General features: G+C 36.0%; 1 protein-coding gene across 2 annotated transcripts in view; it reads left to right on the forward strand.

Annotated features, from left to right (window-relative positions):
• The window catches only part of LOC136032783 (RNA polymerase II-associated protein 3-like), a 75,851-nt gene that overhangs the window by 21,927 nt on the left and 37,784 nt on the right, over nt 1–16,140 (forward strand). For both annotated transcript variants that reach the window (XM_065713142.1, XM_065713143.1), the window contains exons 2-4: nt 6,898–7,051; nt 12,567–12,719; nt 14,319–14,446. In XM_065713142.1, the coding sequence (XP_065569214.1) occupies nt 6,899–7,051; nt 12,567–12,719; nt 14,319–14,446 (434 nt within the window). In that variant the 5' untranslated portion in view covers nt 6,898. The remainder of the gene's footprint in view (nt 1–6,897; nt 7,052–12,566; nt 12,720–14,318; nt 14,447–16,140) is intronic.

Consider the following 16,140-nt stretch of genomic DNA (forward strand, 5'->3'; position numbering starts at 1 on the left):
AATCTGTGATCGTCAGAATCTTGCCATAAGCAGTAATACGCACTTTAGAGCACTTGGAACAAAAGTAACATTTACCGTTTTCGGTTCCGAGTACGTGAAGGCAATTAAAGAAGGGACTTAATATAATATATTAAAGGTAATACGAGCACAGGCGCCTAGCATCCTGAAATTTTAGCATATTGAAAACACCAGCAGGAAAAAGCGCAGCATGATCACAAAAGGTTTAACATCCCCGAGCGCATAATTACTGAGCCTATCAACAATATTGAAAAATGTATGTATGATTTTTTTAATGTTTGTTCCAGGAAATGAAAGGTGTCGGGGGCAGGTAGTCAGCCTCAAATCACTTTTGACTTTAAAAAGCGCCCTATAGCTTCAAATTTCAAATCCAATAAGCCCTCAAATCACTTTTGAATTTTCAGTCAAATCAACAGTAAGCCTCAAATCACTTTGTACTTTTAAAAGGGCCCATTATATTCTATCCCCAAACGCATAATTACTGAGCCTACCAACAATCCTAAAAAAAATTATCCGAAGGTGTACTGCGTGCAAACGCACAATGAGGAAATCAAATAAATCTGTAATGGACTGCCTTCACACAATGTAAAGAAAAAAATGAAAAAAAAAAACTTTTTCAGCTCATTCCAATCAATGTTTTGAATAATCGCCTTTGCCTTACGAGACGAGGATTCGAACCTGCAACCTTATAATTTAGGAAGCGGAACTTTATCCATTCAGCTCTCACAAGGTAATAAATTGAACGAAACACAGACAATTTGATTAGATTCTGCATGTTTAAGTGTAAAAGAGAGCATAAGGATGAATTAATGAAAAAGGAAGCACCTATAAACATAACTACTATCATTGATGATTTACGGACAGGTACAGTCAATGGACCCAATAATACTAATGATGAAATGTGCGATCAGTTGTAACTGAGTTCGTGTTTAAACTCATGTTTGATGAAGAGGGAGTGAACCCCCTCATCTATATATATATATATATATATATATATATATATATATATATATATATATATATATATATATATATATATATATATATATAAGTTTTATGTTTGTTTGTTGACTGACGTCATGTTTGTGTGTCGACTGACGTCATTATAAGGATTGATCATTATGCCGTCATGAAGTTGTTTGTCGACTCACATCATGTTTGTCCACTGACGAAATTACAGACCGGGACACAAATGACGACCGGGACACTGGGACACAGGGAATATAAATGACGACCGGGACACTCAAAGAGAAATTACAGACTGGGACAGCAGGACACAAATAACGACCAAGACAAAGGGAATATAAATGACGACCGGGACAAAGGGACACAACTAGAACTTGGACGCCGGGAGGCACAGGGGGGGATATATAAATGACGAACGGGACACAGGGAATATTCGATTAGCAATCGCCATCAACAAAGCAAAGGGCAATCATTAGAATAATTAGCTATAGATCTGAATACGGATTCTTTTTCCCCAGGACAACCGGGACACAAATGACGGCCGGGACACAGGGAATATAAATGACGACCGGAACACTCAATGAGAAATTACAGAACGGGACACCGGGACACAAATTATGACCGGGACACAGGGAATATGAATGCCGACCGGGACACTCAAAGAGAAATTACAGACTGAGACACCGGGAAACAACTGTCGACCATGACACAGGGAATATAAATGACGACCGGGACACAGGGAATATGAATGACGACCGGGACACTCAAAGAGAAATTACAGACTGGGACACAGGGACAAAACTACGACGGGGACGCCGGGTGCACAGAGGGGATATGTAAATGACGACAGGGACACAGGGAATGTTCGATTAGCAATCACCATCAACAAAGCTCTAGGGCAATCATTAGAATAATGAGGTATAGATCTGAATACGGATTGTTTTTCCCTTGGGTTTAGGTTATGAAAATGAAACTTTCAGGGACATGTCTACAGGTTAAAGTATGCCCTGGGAAGGTATTTTAAAGAACCCACCTCCACTCCTCCCTATAGAGGGCCCTGAAATTTGCCTACATGACAGGTCTGTACCAATTGAAATTTTGACAAAACAGGTCCTGAAAATGCAATTCCTAGGGTTATTATTTGAGTAGAAATTTGGGCCATATCAAAGTTTTCTTTTCAAAATTTAGGAAATGTATTTGCCTATCTTTAAAACTTTATAAAATGGAATTGAGCAAAGTTATGAAGCTGAAAATAAATTTTTTATACTTCAATTAAGCAGAAGATCTATTTTCAAGGTTTAACTTTTATAACACACATATTTTTAAAGGTCAGGGCCCTCTAGAGGGAGAAGGAGTGGAGGTAGTTGCTTCAAAATACCTTCCTGGGACATACTTTAGTCTGTAGATTCATCCCTGAAAGTTTCATTTTCCTAACCTAAGCCCTTTCTGAGATAGCAAGAAGTCAATTAACTAGAATTTTACCAAGATTATGAATAGTATAGGACCCAGACATATCCCTGAGGACTGCCACTCAAAAGCTTGGGTTTAGGGGGTTTAACCCCCCCCCCTCCCCCTCCCAAATAAAAATGTTTGTCTGACTTGTAAAAATGTAACAAAAATGAATATAAACTTTTTTTGCAGTTTGTTTTTGCTGTGTAAAACCTCCCTGAAAAAAAAAAATCCTGGAAATTGCTCTGGGCAAGGGTTACTTGCTTCATAGAACATCTAAATAAAGGATATAACTTAACCAACTTTACTTAAACTTGCTAAATGTCTACAGCTTGACAGCATGTGTACCAATTGCAGCTGGTGCTGCCAAAAGAACATTTGAAATTTGGAAAAATTGACAGAGACCTCCCTTGCTTGTTTCTCAACTTGACTCCTATGCATAGTTTACAAATTAGGAAAATCTCACTAAATTAAAGCAAGATTGTTTGGTAATGGTCCATTTTGAAGAGCATGCAACTCCAGATTTATGCTGTTATTAGCTACATATTTACAGATATAGTATTTCATATTTGTTTTTTCTTGATAGACCATAATTACAAGTCATAAAACATTATTGCTTTTGATCTTAAACCCTGTATTATAACAGTGGATCAATCTCTACTTGGTAATGGGGGCCTAGGGTCAATTTGGCTAATGTGAGGCTGGATAACAGGTTTGTTACCTACCCCCTTAAAATAAAATGCTTGGTAAGTGCAATGTGGACAATTGTGATTATGCTTATGAACATTAATTATTATCTAGTTATTGTCTATGATTTATTAATGTATAATTAGAAATAATTGTTTTTAGAATTCCTATAAAATAAGAACTTAGTAGCTAAAATTGGCAAGACATCTACTGGCAAATACAGCTTTGTTCCTTCTGATCCAGTATCTGATTCAAGTGATTTGGCCAAGCCAATTGTCTCTAAACTAATCTAATTATGGTTGTTGGTTCATGAAGCATGAGGTTATATTCCCAGTTTCAAGTTGGTTTTCATTTAAGATCTGAGCTCTTTCATTTCAAAGATTAGATTATACATTTGTATAGAACTTATTGAATGACCATTGAAGTTAAGTTTTCATTGATGAAAACCTCACTCTCCAAAGTAGAGAAACATTGTACCTGTATTCCTTATAATAAACAAAGTACCTTAATTTGCACTTTGGAGTGATAAGATCCAATGGATTTGTGTTGCTCCATGAGCAATGATGGCTGACACTTGCTACTTATCTTGATCATGCCAGCAGTATTTCCAGTTCCTGCATGACCACTCCTTATCCAGTGACTTCTTGAAAGTTGCTGACACTGTAGACTTGGAGAGGGAATTCCAGTTGTTGACAACTCTTTTGGAGAAGAAGTTTTGATGCATTCTTGTGTTCACATGACATTTAGAAAGTTTCTTTGAATGGCCTCTTGTATGGGATTGCTGAGACTTGTTCAGGTTAAGGAGACTAGATGTGTTGTTGGAGAGTTTGTGGGTAAGCAGCATGTTACCTTGTCTGTGGCAGTAAACCAGTGTAGGTAGATTGAGTTTTTTTTAGTCTTTCTTAGTAGGGGAGGTCTTTCAGCCCATCTATAACCTTGGTGGCATGTCTCTGCATGCCCTCAAGAAGTTTCATGTTGCCTTTGTATTGGGGAGCAGCTATGCAGTTTCCAAAGTTAAGGGTTCGGTCTTACAATGGCTTTATAAAGTCTAAGAAAGACTTTGAGGGATCTGCTTGTAATAGATCTCTTGAGTAGGCCAAGTCCTGTGTTAGATTTGGAAACCATATTCCTTGTGTGGGAGTGAAATTTGAGCTGATTATCAACAAGTACACCCAAGTCCCTTTCTTTGTTTTGGGTTTGAAGATCAATGTGTGTTTGCTTATCAGGATCCCACATTGAGTACACTACGTTTTTGTTCTTTGGTCCAAAGTGTAAGAAGGAGCATTTGCTGATGTTGAATGATAGTAGCCACTCTTCAGCCCACTCTTGGATATGGTTGAGATCAGAATAGAGGCTTGTGCTGTCTGCTGGACCAAAGAGCTTGGAATCATTGGCAAGTAGTGTGATATTGTTGCTAACCCTGGTGACTAAGTCATTGATGTAAATCAAGAAGAGGGTTGGGCTAAGGATTGTACCTTGTCAGACACCACTGATGATATTGTAAGGTTTTGAGTATATCTTCTGACCACTTGATCTAAATAGTCTAACCAGTCCAAACAGTATTGCCTAAGAGAAGGACATAATAAAAAAAAAACAGCCAATAAATCCAGTAATTTTCTTTGCTTCTACAATAATCATAATCCTTTTATAATAATGTCATATGCAAAAGAGAGAGGGTTATCATATGCTTCATATTCACAGGATCTATGTATTTTATTTATTGAACTAATGAGACATATTGATATGGTGCTGGAGCCATCCTGGCCTAGTGGATTGGTGTGCTGGATTCAGAATCCTTCGTCTGAGAGGATGCAGGTTCAAATTCCAGTATACCCAATTAATTAGTTTGGGATGGGGGTCAGTGGTGTGGCTCAGTAAGCTTAGCCAGAGTTGACCCAGCTCTAAATTGGTACCTGGAGAAATCTGGGGAAGATAAACTGGAAGGGTGTGCGAAAGCACAGGATGGTTGGCCCCCAACTCCCCATTGCATTTCCTGGCTGAAGGGCCAAGAAATGGAGATCAGCACCGCCGGTAGGGACTGTAAAGTCTAACGCTGTATTCTTTACCTTTTTACTTTTTTATTGATATGGTACGTCTGAGTAATAATTTGATACCCATACAGTGAACTTTTTGCTCTGTATGGCACCATGCCTGTAATGGTAGTCAAGTTCACATTCATACCAGTGATTAAGAAGCCTTCTAAAAGGGTTTAATGAGCATTCTGCTTCACCTATTCCAAAGATTGGCTCACAAAGGGTCATCTGTCTGCACTGGGACTAGAACAAAGGTTAGTAGATTGAAGTGTTCTACATATATATCAACTTTTTCCTTATGTATAACTGTTTTTCCAACTTTTTAAATATATTTCTTAACCAGATGTTAAGGTTTACTACATTCTTGTAACATTGTATCTGGTAATATGTCTTGGCAACTAATCAAAACCCATCTAAAAATTTTCCTTGGCAGTGCTTTTTTCCTTTTTTGGTTACTCTTGCCTTAGGTTTACTCTTCATTAGGTTCTATCATGATTCTAAGGAAGGGTTTTTGCAGAATCTATTTCTTGCTCTCTCTGTTTTCCCCTCTTTTTCAAAGTCGGTTTTTAATACTACGCAGCTTTTTTTTATTCTAAGTAGCTAACAATAGCACATATTTATTAAAAAATGCCTTACATGATCATGCTAATTAGTGGCAGTTCTTGTCATAATAAAAGATAAAGCACAAAACAAATAAAAATTATAGGCATAGTCATTGTCATGAAAATTTAGCTATTGATTTTAAATATCACAGAGTCAAACTAAAGAAAAGGTACTTTAAAAAACTCTTGGTATTGGATCCTTTCCAGGCAGTCCCTCTGGTCTGAAGTCAGGCTGTAATGCGAAACAGGACAAGCATATTCTACCAGTGGTCTGGTAAACATAAGAAAACATGCAATAGGTGGGGGGTTGGGACACCATGATGGAACAAAATAGCTGTAAATGTAACAAAAAGTCTGAATGAAATAATTACCAAAATTATCCAGATATTATTTAGTCTTCCAATGTACCACTTACTTGCTACTTTGCAAAAAAAAGGACGATTTGGCTCAGGCAAAATCTTTTTATATTGACAAATCAGTTCTGACAACCAAATGGGCTGAGACTTCTGAATGAGAAAAATTATAAGATTTTCTTTTTTTTTAGATATGGAAAATAGTAGACTGTGTCAAATAGCAGCAAATTAAGTAAACTACATGAAATGGTAAACCAGGAAAACACTATTTTTTATGGGTTCAGTAATGCTAGGATAAAATATACAAAATAACCTATTAAAAAATTCACAAATCTATGTAAAATCTTTTTAGATGAGGGACTGCATTCCCTAGCCTGGGTCCTCTTAAGGTCTCCTGCTTGCTGTTTAACGGAAAGATAAAAAATAAACCAATAAAATAAATCAGTTCTTTCAAGATAGTTGCATTGTTTTTTCTCTTTCAATTGTCTGCTTTTGAAAAATTCTTGTCATTCACAGGAGTCAATATTAACATTGTCAGTTTTTGGCTGGTAATCTCAATTTGAATAAGGTCTGCTGAGTTAATTATTTGTTACTGAGATAACTGTACTTATTATACAGCTAGCTGACTCACAAATTCTTAACCCAAATAGAAATCAATGGTTGGCTCACATTAGTTCTGGCTTATACAATTATAGTCCAAAACTCCTTAGAAAGAAATCCATTCCATTGGAGTATACAGGGCTGCTATTTCAGTTATATATTTGAATTTAAATTATTTTTCTTTGATAGAATGGAGCACCAAGCTGAGCAAGTTCAGAAAATGAAAGTGGATGTAGAGATGAGAGACAAAATTTTGCAGGATTTATATGCATGGGAGGAAAAAATGAGAGAAGAAGATGCACAGTATAAGTTAAGCAGGAATTCCCAAATACACAGTATTGATGTAAGAATTATCACGATCTTGTTTGTCTGATTTGTATTTTATTTTGACCATCTGGAATAGCTTGAATTGAGTAGCTTTGCAGAAAGAAAATGATAATTTTCTTTGGTTTATTAGTAATGACTATTTATGAGCTCTTTTTGCCCTGTTGCCATTTTCAATTCAAGTTTCTAGAAGCACTCTTAGCCTATGATCATACCTACACACACAAAAGAGGGATTATTCCCTCTATAAAAATGAAAAAATACTGGCCTAAAGTATACTTTATCTGATTTAACCCCCTCCTCTCTCCAATGTTCTGTTCCCCACAAAAGGGCAGGGCCTGTTTGCACTAATGTTGGCGGTCTTTTAGTTACTTTTTACCCTCCCCTCCCCCATGTAGTGCTGTGAAGATTAAAAAATGGCATTTAACAAAGCTTTACATGTCATGTCATTGACCATCATTGTAAGTTGTTTTGTGATTCAAAGGTCTTTTATCTTACCTCTACTTGCCTTAGATAGAAATTATATGGAATTTCATATATGGAATGATTTATATATACTTTGAGTTTTAGTGTTGTCCCCTACTTTCTCTTAAATAAAACAGTATTCTTCTTTTTTTTAATTTCTGAATTTTTTTTTCAACTAATGCAGGTTTGAATTTGGCAAAATTAAAACGATATTTGTGTATTAATTCTGGCAAAGCTTCCTCCCATGTGAAATTTCCTATAGAAAGTTCACTTCCAGAGACTACCCTCCAAATGTACAAATCTCCTCATATAAAATCAGCGGCGCCATTTGGTCCAAATCTTGGGGTGGGCATGGACTCCATCTGCCCCCCCCCCTGATTCACTTTGTGTGGCGTAAGAAAAATCCGGGTTTTGGCAGCACATTGATCAAATATTCTAAGTAAAATGCATTTTTAGCACCCGTGTGTTACTTGGAAATGTACTGTAACCCCAAATGTGGAACTCAGCCACACTGACCTCTAAGATTAATTATAACAGCGAAGAATACAATCAACGAGATTGAGTGATTAAACTGAAAATTCAACCAGACTACAGGCTGGCATTCCTCAGCGAGAGACTCTCTTATTTAAGTAAACAATAGGTTGGTGAAAGTAACCTTCATTGTTATGCTGAGGGTTGTAACCAAAATCTCAGTGTCCCTTCAGCAGAAATCTTCCAGATCAAATATATTTACAAAAAGGAAAAACATAACAAGAAAAAAATATATAACAACATTCAAGGTAACAAGGGGAACCGCCGAGCTTTCATCTTTGCAAAATCGTCAACAAGCTGGTTGTAGTCCAAATTTTTTACTAAATCCTTCTCTGCAAATATCAAAAGGAGGTGACTGAGACGATCATCTCCTGATGTAGACCGCAGGTAGTTTTTCACTATTTCTAGGCTAGAAAACAAACGCTCATTGCTCGCTGTTGTCTCAGGAAGTGTGGCAGCAATACAAAGTACTTTAATTACTTCTGAGTAAGCCACTGATAATGCCTGAAGATGGTCGACAATGTCTAGGAAGTTTTCCGGCTTTTTCTTCTCATTGAGCAAGAAACGCTTGGCAATACCAGCTTGAGATTCGAGAAGAATGCTGTCGATATCCAGCTCGCCCTAAAGAGAAGAGAAAAGCTTGAGCAGCTCTGCGTTCATAAACTTGGTTGAGCTTGGATCCAAGGCTTCGAGCGTACTCAGCAGTGGCAAGTTATTTGTGAACCTTCTGTCAAATTCGGCTTGTAAACGGTCACAAGTTTAGAAGTATTATTGCTTCATTACATCCGCCAAAGTAGTAGTACAATTTCCAGATTCGATGAAATTCTTTTCTAGCGTCAAAGTTGTCACAAATTGTTTCCGATGCTTGGTGATCTTTTGAATTCTTCAAGGTCGTCCTTTCTGACCAAGAGAGGAGGGTCTAGTCGCGGGTCCATTCACAGCAGGCACTTCAATTTCGAGTTCTGTTGCAAACTCTTTAGCCTTCTTGAAAAGCGATACAAATGAAGCATCTGAACACAGGTCGGTGAGTTTGCTTCTTGTGGCCTGAATCAGGGTACGCGACCGAGAAATAACCAAGTCGACGTTGACGGCATGGAGTTGCTGAGACAGCGATTTCGTTGCTCGCGTAATTGCTTCGATGTAGTGCAATCGGAAGATAACAAGGAACGATTCCATCAAGAAATGATAGGCCAGGAACTGACCTATTTTAGTCTATCAACTTAGAGGAATTACTGCAAATATTCAGAATTTATAATATTAATATAATCATCTAGGAAACGGGCATTTGACTGAGCTTGAGAATTAGATTATGTATCTAACTTGCTTTCAAAGTTTACAATGGTTAATAGCAAATAGTGTTATTATTATGGCCGGCAAAGGACCCTTTTTGGTGGAAGCTTGGGCCCCCTGGAAAATCTGGGGTGGGCATTTGCCCTCCCTCCCCCGAATGGTGCCTCTGTATAAAATCCCACCCAAAATAATTCCCTCAAAAGAATATTTGTATGCTTCCCAATAACCAATAAAATATGTAAATAATAGGCAAACTTCAAAGCTTGTAGCCATTTCCCCATGAGTGTTGAGGGTCAAGTTATCTTCAAAAACTTAGATATTAAATCTTTTAACTTTTTTGAACCAAAATTTATTATCTTGGTTTTATATGGGAGACTTTGGTGAAAGGATGGGCGTGGGAGGGGATAACAACCGCTTGTAAAGTGTCCCCGGGACAATTCCCCTCAAAATCACCATATCTAAAATTGAGTCAGCAAAGAGAAAGCAAGACTAATAAAAAGAAATTTTTATAGGAACTCTTGCAAAGTTCCCCTGGAAAGTGTACCCCAGGAAACATCCCTTCCCATAGAAAATCATTCCTGTACCCCCCTCCCCTTCTTCAAAAAATTTACCCCCTACCCTCCCAAAAAATATATGCTTACTTCCCAATAACTATTACTATATGTAAACAATGGGCAAATTTTAAAACTTAAAGACCTTTCCCCAGAGGCTGTGGGGGTTCATGTTATCTCCAAAGACGTAATTATTGGGTGTCTCAAGTATGCTGAACAAAATGCTGTTCTCCAAGCTTTGATAGGACGGCTTTTGGGAAAAACGTGGTGGGAGGGAGTTTAGTTGCCCTCCAATGTTTTTTGTCACTTATTTCATATAATGATACCAAAAGTTATATAATGATACCAAATGAAGAACAAGAACCACCCAATTTATTAAATCTAGTAGTATTCCACTGAAATCTTTTTTCCAACTCAAAGGATTTTCTCTGTTTTTCTGTAATTTTATATTTGTTTACAGCTTGTATGTAGGGCTATACATAAAGATATCGGGTGCAAAATGCATAAAAAAAGGAAGCTCTTTTAAGTAAGTATGATTTTTTTTTTTAGGCATATGTAATCAATGATGTGTCTTAAAGCAATGGTAGTTTATATATTTTATCCTGCATCAGCCAATTACTATGCTTCTTGTTTTATTCAATAGATTGGGGCTGTAATTTATCTTTTACATTTAATAACGTCTCTTTAATTAAAGTTATTATAGCGTACTATTAAATTATTATACTATTAAATTAAATAATTAAAGTTACATCTCTTCAATTATAGCGTACTCAGCATACTTCTCTGTGCTAGTGAATTCTGTAAAATGAACCAGCAGCTCGAAAGTGCATTCTTTCATTGAATAAAATGTGGCTAAGAAGAATTCTAAATATAAGCTCACAGTAAATAGTGAGCAATTCTAAAAATTTGAGGTGTTATTGCTGTTATTCTAAAGAAGAAGAGATGGACTTATTTAGGATATGCTGCAGAATGGATACCAGATGGCCAAAGAAGACAAAGCTATTAAAAAACACCTTATGGTCAGCTAATGACTGAAATATAGCGACAGCTGAGACAACAATAGTATCAAAATAGACAGATGTCACCACTGCAGTACAGCTTTGGTACTATTGGAGAAGCTTCATCAACGCCCCTCTTGCGCCATCAATGGCTTTTAAAATTTGAAATTTGGTATTAAAGAAACCTCTGTGTCTCTAAAGCTCTATCTGGAGTATGTTTTTCCTGTTTGGCTTCCTGCATGCCAAGTAACTGTTTTAAAACCAGAAAAAAAAATCAAGAAAGAGGTCCGAAATTATACTTTACACCATCTAATGTCAACTAAGATGTATGAGGTTGATTAGTTTCCACAAAAAAAGATATCACCTTCTAACTGTGAACTTTTGATTTAGATTTATCCACTTTCTACTCTGCTGTATTTTCAACTTCAAAACAATATCAGAAACATCAAGATTACTCACGATAAAATGGTGTCTTGACAGCAGTGGAAGATAAAGAAGAAATTTACAAAATATAATATAATCCATCCATATTCTGGTCGAATGAACCGTCTTAACGATTGGCACAAAAGCCTGAATCATAAGTAACAGTGATCACAAAAGATGGAGTAGAGTTTGGCCAGAGCACAAATATTGTATACATCCTAAGTCTGCATAACTAAATAGGATCTTTGTACCAACCTTGGCAACTCTGTGTTGACACAAACTCTAGATTGTTAGCAATCAAGATACAGAGCCACTGGGCACAATCTACAAGATGGATATTGTCATTTATTGTCAATATATTTCCAATTAATCGTTTTTACTGTTTTTAATGTTTTGTTTTTATTTTCAATATACTTGTTTTCATTATATTCAATATATTCTATATATTTTAACGTGGCAGATGTAATAGAGTCATTTATCTTGGCGAGTAAACTTAAGATTTTATAAATAGTTTTGTTTCTGGTTTATAGAAAATAATCTCAAGTATACTAATAATTTTTTATGAGACATTTCAAAGTGAAGTAGCACAAAAAAAGTATTTTCCATTCAAACTAAACTGTTCAAAGGGAAAAAGTGACTGGTGCTAGTTACCTTAGGCTCTGTGGCTTGTAGGATGTAGCAGGACATATTCATAATATTCAGTAACTTATTTCTCACCCCAGAGCCACCATGTTTAAAAAAGTCATTTACCACACTATCAGCACCTGGAGGCTTGTTATTTTTTTATCCTATTAGTACTGTCGCTAATTATTCCTCACAAAACAAGATTCGGAGCCACAGGGGACAATCTACAAGAGGGGTAGTGAAATCCTTACAATAGAGGGGGGCAGCAGTTGTAATTATAGGAAGGGGTAATGTAAAAACTTGTTTGCGTCATAATGTATTGTAAATATAATTTATAACATAAACACTATTTTTTACCCTTTGAATACTATTTTTATGTAGTTTTTTTTTATTATAGCTCCGTTTTCACTTGTCTGGTTTTATTTATTTTGACACTCATGGTTATTATAGTCTGATCAAGTCTTTTTGTAAATTTTCTGTGTCCGTTATTTAAACTCTTTTTGGTGGCTTGCTTGTACCTCCTTTTATGCGATTAAAATAAAATAAAAATTCCAATTAAAATCTAGCGAACCAAATATAATGATTTGAATTTGTTTCAAATATTACTTGTTTTATCTTAGTTATTTATCATTTTCTTCTTGTTTTATCATAGAAATTACCGCCAATTAGAGGATTTAATCAGTCACAACAGAAGGGTAAAGCTAATTATTCAAGAAATGAAGAAAAGGATGCACGCCCACTGAAGAAGCCCCCTGAGCTGTCACCAATTGCACTAAGCCAAAAATCGGAAGAAGAAAAAGAGAGGGTAATTAGTTTGATTGGTAGTCCCAAGTAATTATGGTTAGAAAATGGCATTGTATGGCTTGTTTGTGTGCTGTAAAACGAAGCTAGATTTGGTTTTCATAGTTTATTTGCTTTATTTGTGACTGCGGGAAAGCGAATACAGCCTGCTAGTGGAAAGTGTCTCTGACTACTGGTGTTTGGAGTTAAATTCAAATTGTTAGGATCATGACTTTAATAAAACTTCTAATTTTGGCTTTTTTTTCATGTTATCTTCGATTATTTCAAGAAACGAATAGCATTTTTGAAAGCCTTACAAGACAATGACCGAGGTCAATTATTTTTCTGGTTTATACATTAATGTTGATTATAAAAATGGCAAGGTCAATTGCTAAATATCTTGCTTTTTTCACTCGTTATTTATAACTAACTGGAAAAATTTTTACAGCCCTGTCTTATAAGCCAATCTTGCTTTCCATTGTTTTTTCGTAACCGGGACTTTTTTTTTCTTTTAAGGCGCGATTTGTGTTTTTTTTCTCTTGCATGGGTTATTACTAGGCAAAAGAAAAAAAAATAAAAAGAAACTGTGCCATTCAGTAAATCCTTTTAATCTTAAAATAGCCTTGTGTATGTTGAGGTGCTTAAATCTTAAAATAGCCTTGTGTATGTTGAGGTGCCTAAGCTTTGTAGGGGTGCTCTACTGAAGTTTTGCTATGCTGTTGAAGATCAAAGGCTATTTATGAATTGTGTACTGAATGTGTTTTGATTTTAAACTTTTATAACCTATTGCAATATGAGCGTCCGATTCTTTATGAACAGACTCATAGATCATGTAATACCATTCAAAACACCATACGTACTAAATGGCTTTTGATTTTGGAACTCGTTGTATACTCCAATATTTGTCAAACATTTGTAATCATTATGCTCAGAAATGTAAATACAAACTTTGATAGGAATTAAATATCATTTTTGAGCAAACATTTAACATATTCTGGTTTGGTTCTACCCCATAATTCCTCATTAGCCACGCATTTGTAGTTAGCAAGCCCGAAAACGTATCTACCATTTTTACAGGTAATCAAATGCTATTTGTGAAAAATAATTCAATATGATTTGACTTTGGAGTCATATTTTGGTCTTTATTATTTTTAATGATTACAGTACATCATTTAAGACCATTCCTAAATATAAAGTGGTTTATACTCGTGCGTCAAAATATATTATACAGCATATTTATATTTGCGAATCTGGAGGCTTCGAAAGTCTGAGAGGCTATGTTTCAAAAAAGTTCATTTGTAACCCTTCAACCATAGGTATTGACAGTCTTCATATAGCTCTGGTTTCAACAAAGTGTAGCAATTCCACCATTTTATTGGAATGTATAAGCAAAACATCCATTTTATATGAGCTATTTGAATTATTGAGGGCCTTACCCTAGGACTGGTGTCCTAGGTGTCCTGGTGTCCTTTGATTTTCGTGTTTGTGAATCCTTCAGCAATGATGTTTCTCTAGGCTGTTTTCTGCTACAAGAATGATATGGAGACAAGTCATGTTGTATGATTTTGGACTCAATCTTAGCAGACGAGTTGAGTCTCGTGATCTGATTTTTAATTCTTTTTAGGGCAATGCTTTATACAAGGCTGGTAAACTGGAGGAAGCGCTAAACGCGTATGCCAAAGCACTAGAAACGAAAAAGGATAATATAGCTTGCTACTCGAACCGAGCTTTAATCTTCACTCGACTTGAGAGGTAGTTTTCGATATAAGTATATTTTTTTTTACTTTAGGTTCCGGATTTCATCGGAATTTTTGACATTGTATCATTCCCATCATACCGTTATACAGCTCGAACTTTGAAAAAGCTTGAAAATAATTCGCTGGGAAAAACGGGAGAATATTCGAAATTGACATTAGATGCTGAGTTTCATCGTATCTCCCTTGAAATTGTTTCGGGTTTAATGATATTGGCGCTCTCTAGTATTGATAATTATCAAAGATTATACTAATTTCAAAGTACTGTGATTTAACTCATTGGCATAACGAATTGAAAAAAAATATGGGAAAATGATTTGGTCAAGTTTTTTTTCTTTTACTGAGCTGCAATTAGTAGAATTATGCTGAAAAAAGGTCTAATGAAAGTACCACTTACGAATTTCGGTAATTTATCGGCTGCTGGAATTTCGACAAAATTAGAAAATAATTCGCTAGGAAAAATTGGAGAATATTCGAAAATTGACATTAGGTGTTGAGCTTCATCAGGTCTCTTGAAGGGGTTTTCGGATTTAATGATACTGCCGCTCTGGGGAATTGATAATTATCATTGATCATACGAATTACAAATTATAAAAAAATTTTGGAAGAACGAATTGAAAAAAATGGGAAAATAATTGGGTCGGTTTTTTATTATTATTGTTATTTTTTTTTATTTTTTTTTACTGAGCAGCAAATAAGTTCTAACAAGAATACTGCTGTTGAGCATTGATAATTTATTGGCAGATCGAATTTAGAAAAATATGGAAATCATTTTTCTTTTACTGAATAGTAATCGGTAGAATTACTCTGAGAATAAAATTTAGTAAAAACAACACTTCCTAACATTGGTGACAGTAATTTATCAGCAGCTTGAATCGGGAGAAGACAACTGAATTTATCAGGGTAAGGTAAAAGGTAAAGGATACGGCATTAGACTTTACAGTCCCTACCGGCGGTGCTGATCTCCGTTGGCCTTCAACCAGGAAGTGCAATGGGGGGTTGGGGGTCAACCATCCTGTGCTTTTGCACACCCTTCCTGTTTACCTTCCCCAGATTTCTCCAGGTACCCATTTAGAGCTGAGTCGACTCTGGCTAGGCTTACAGAGTCACGCCACTGACCCCCGTCCCAAACTGAACAATTGGGTGCACCGGGATTCGAACCTGCGTCCTCTCAGACAAAGGATCCTGAATCCAGCACACCAATCCACTTGGCCAGGACGGCTTTATCAGGTTACTTTATTAGGGTATTTATCAGAGTACTTTTTAATTATTCAGAACCACTGCATATACATTTATACAGTACAATCACTCTCAATCTCAACCATTATACAAAGCCGAACCAAGATGCAAGTGAACTGAAGAACGTAGAAACATAAGCGACATTGTTTTTTTTTTCACGAGCAGACAAGTCAGATTTCTCTTGAACGCGATATTCGGCTTCACCTTTGTAACACTAAATTCAAGAAAAAATCTAATTTTAATTAATTAATTCTGACATTTATACAAAAATTGGCAATTAATAGTGTAATGTTATTATTAGGTGTTTTTAGAAATTACAAGGAGGTTTCAAAGTCTCGAGTTGGTTCCAAAGGTATTTTGAGAAAGTTTCTGCCAAAATACGTGTTCAAGGGTAATATATACTGAATTGTTGATGGACGAGGATATGGACGGAGCTTTTATACGCGCCAAAAC

This window comes from Artemia franciscana, chromosome 11 (genome assembly GCF_032884065.1).
Source record: "Artemia franciscana chromosome 11, ASM3288406v1, whole genome shotgun sequence".
NCBI classification, from domain to species: domain Eukaryota; kingdom Metazoa; phylum Arthropoda; class Branchiopoda; order Anostraca; family Artemiidae; genus Artemia; species Artemia franciscana.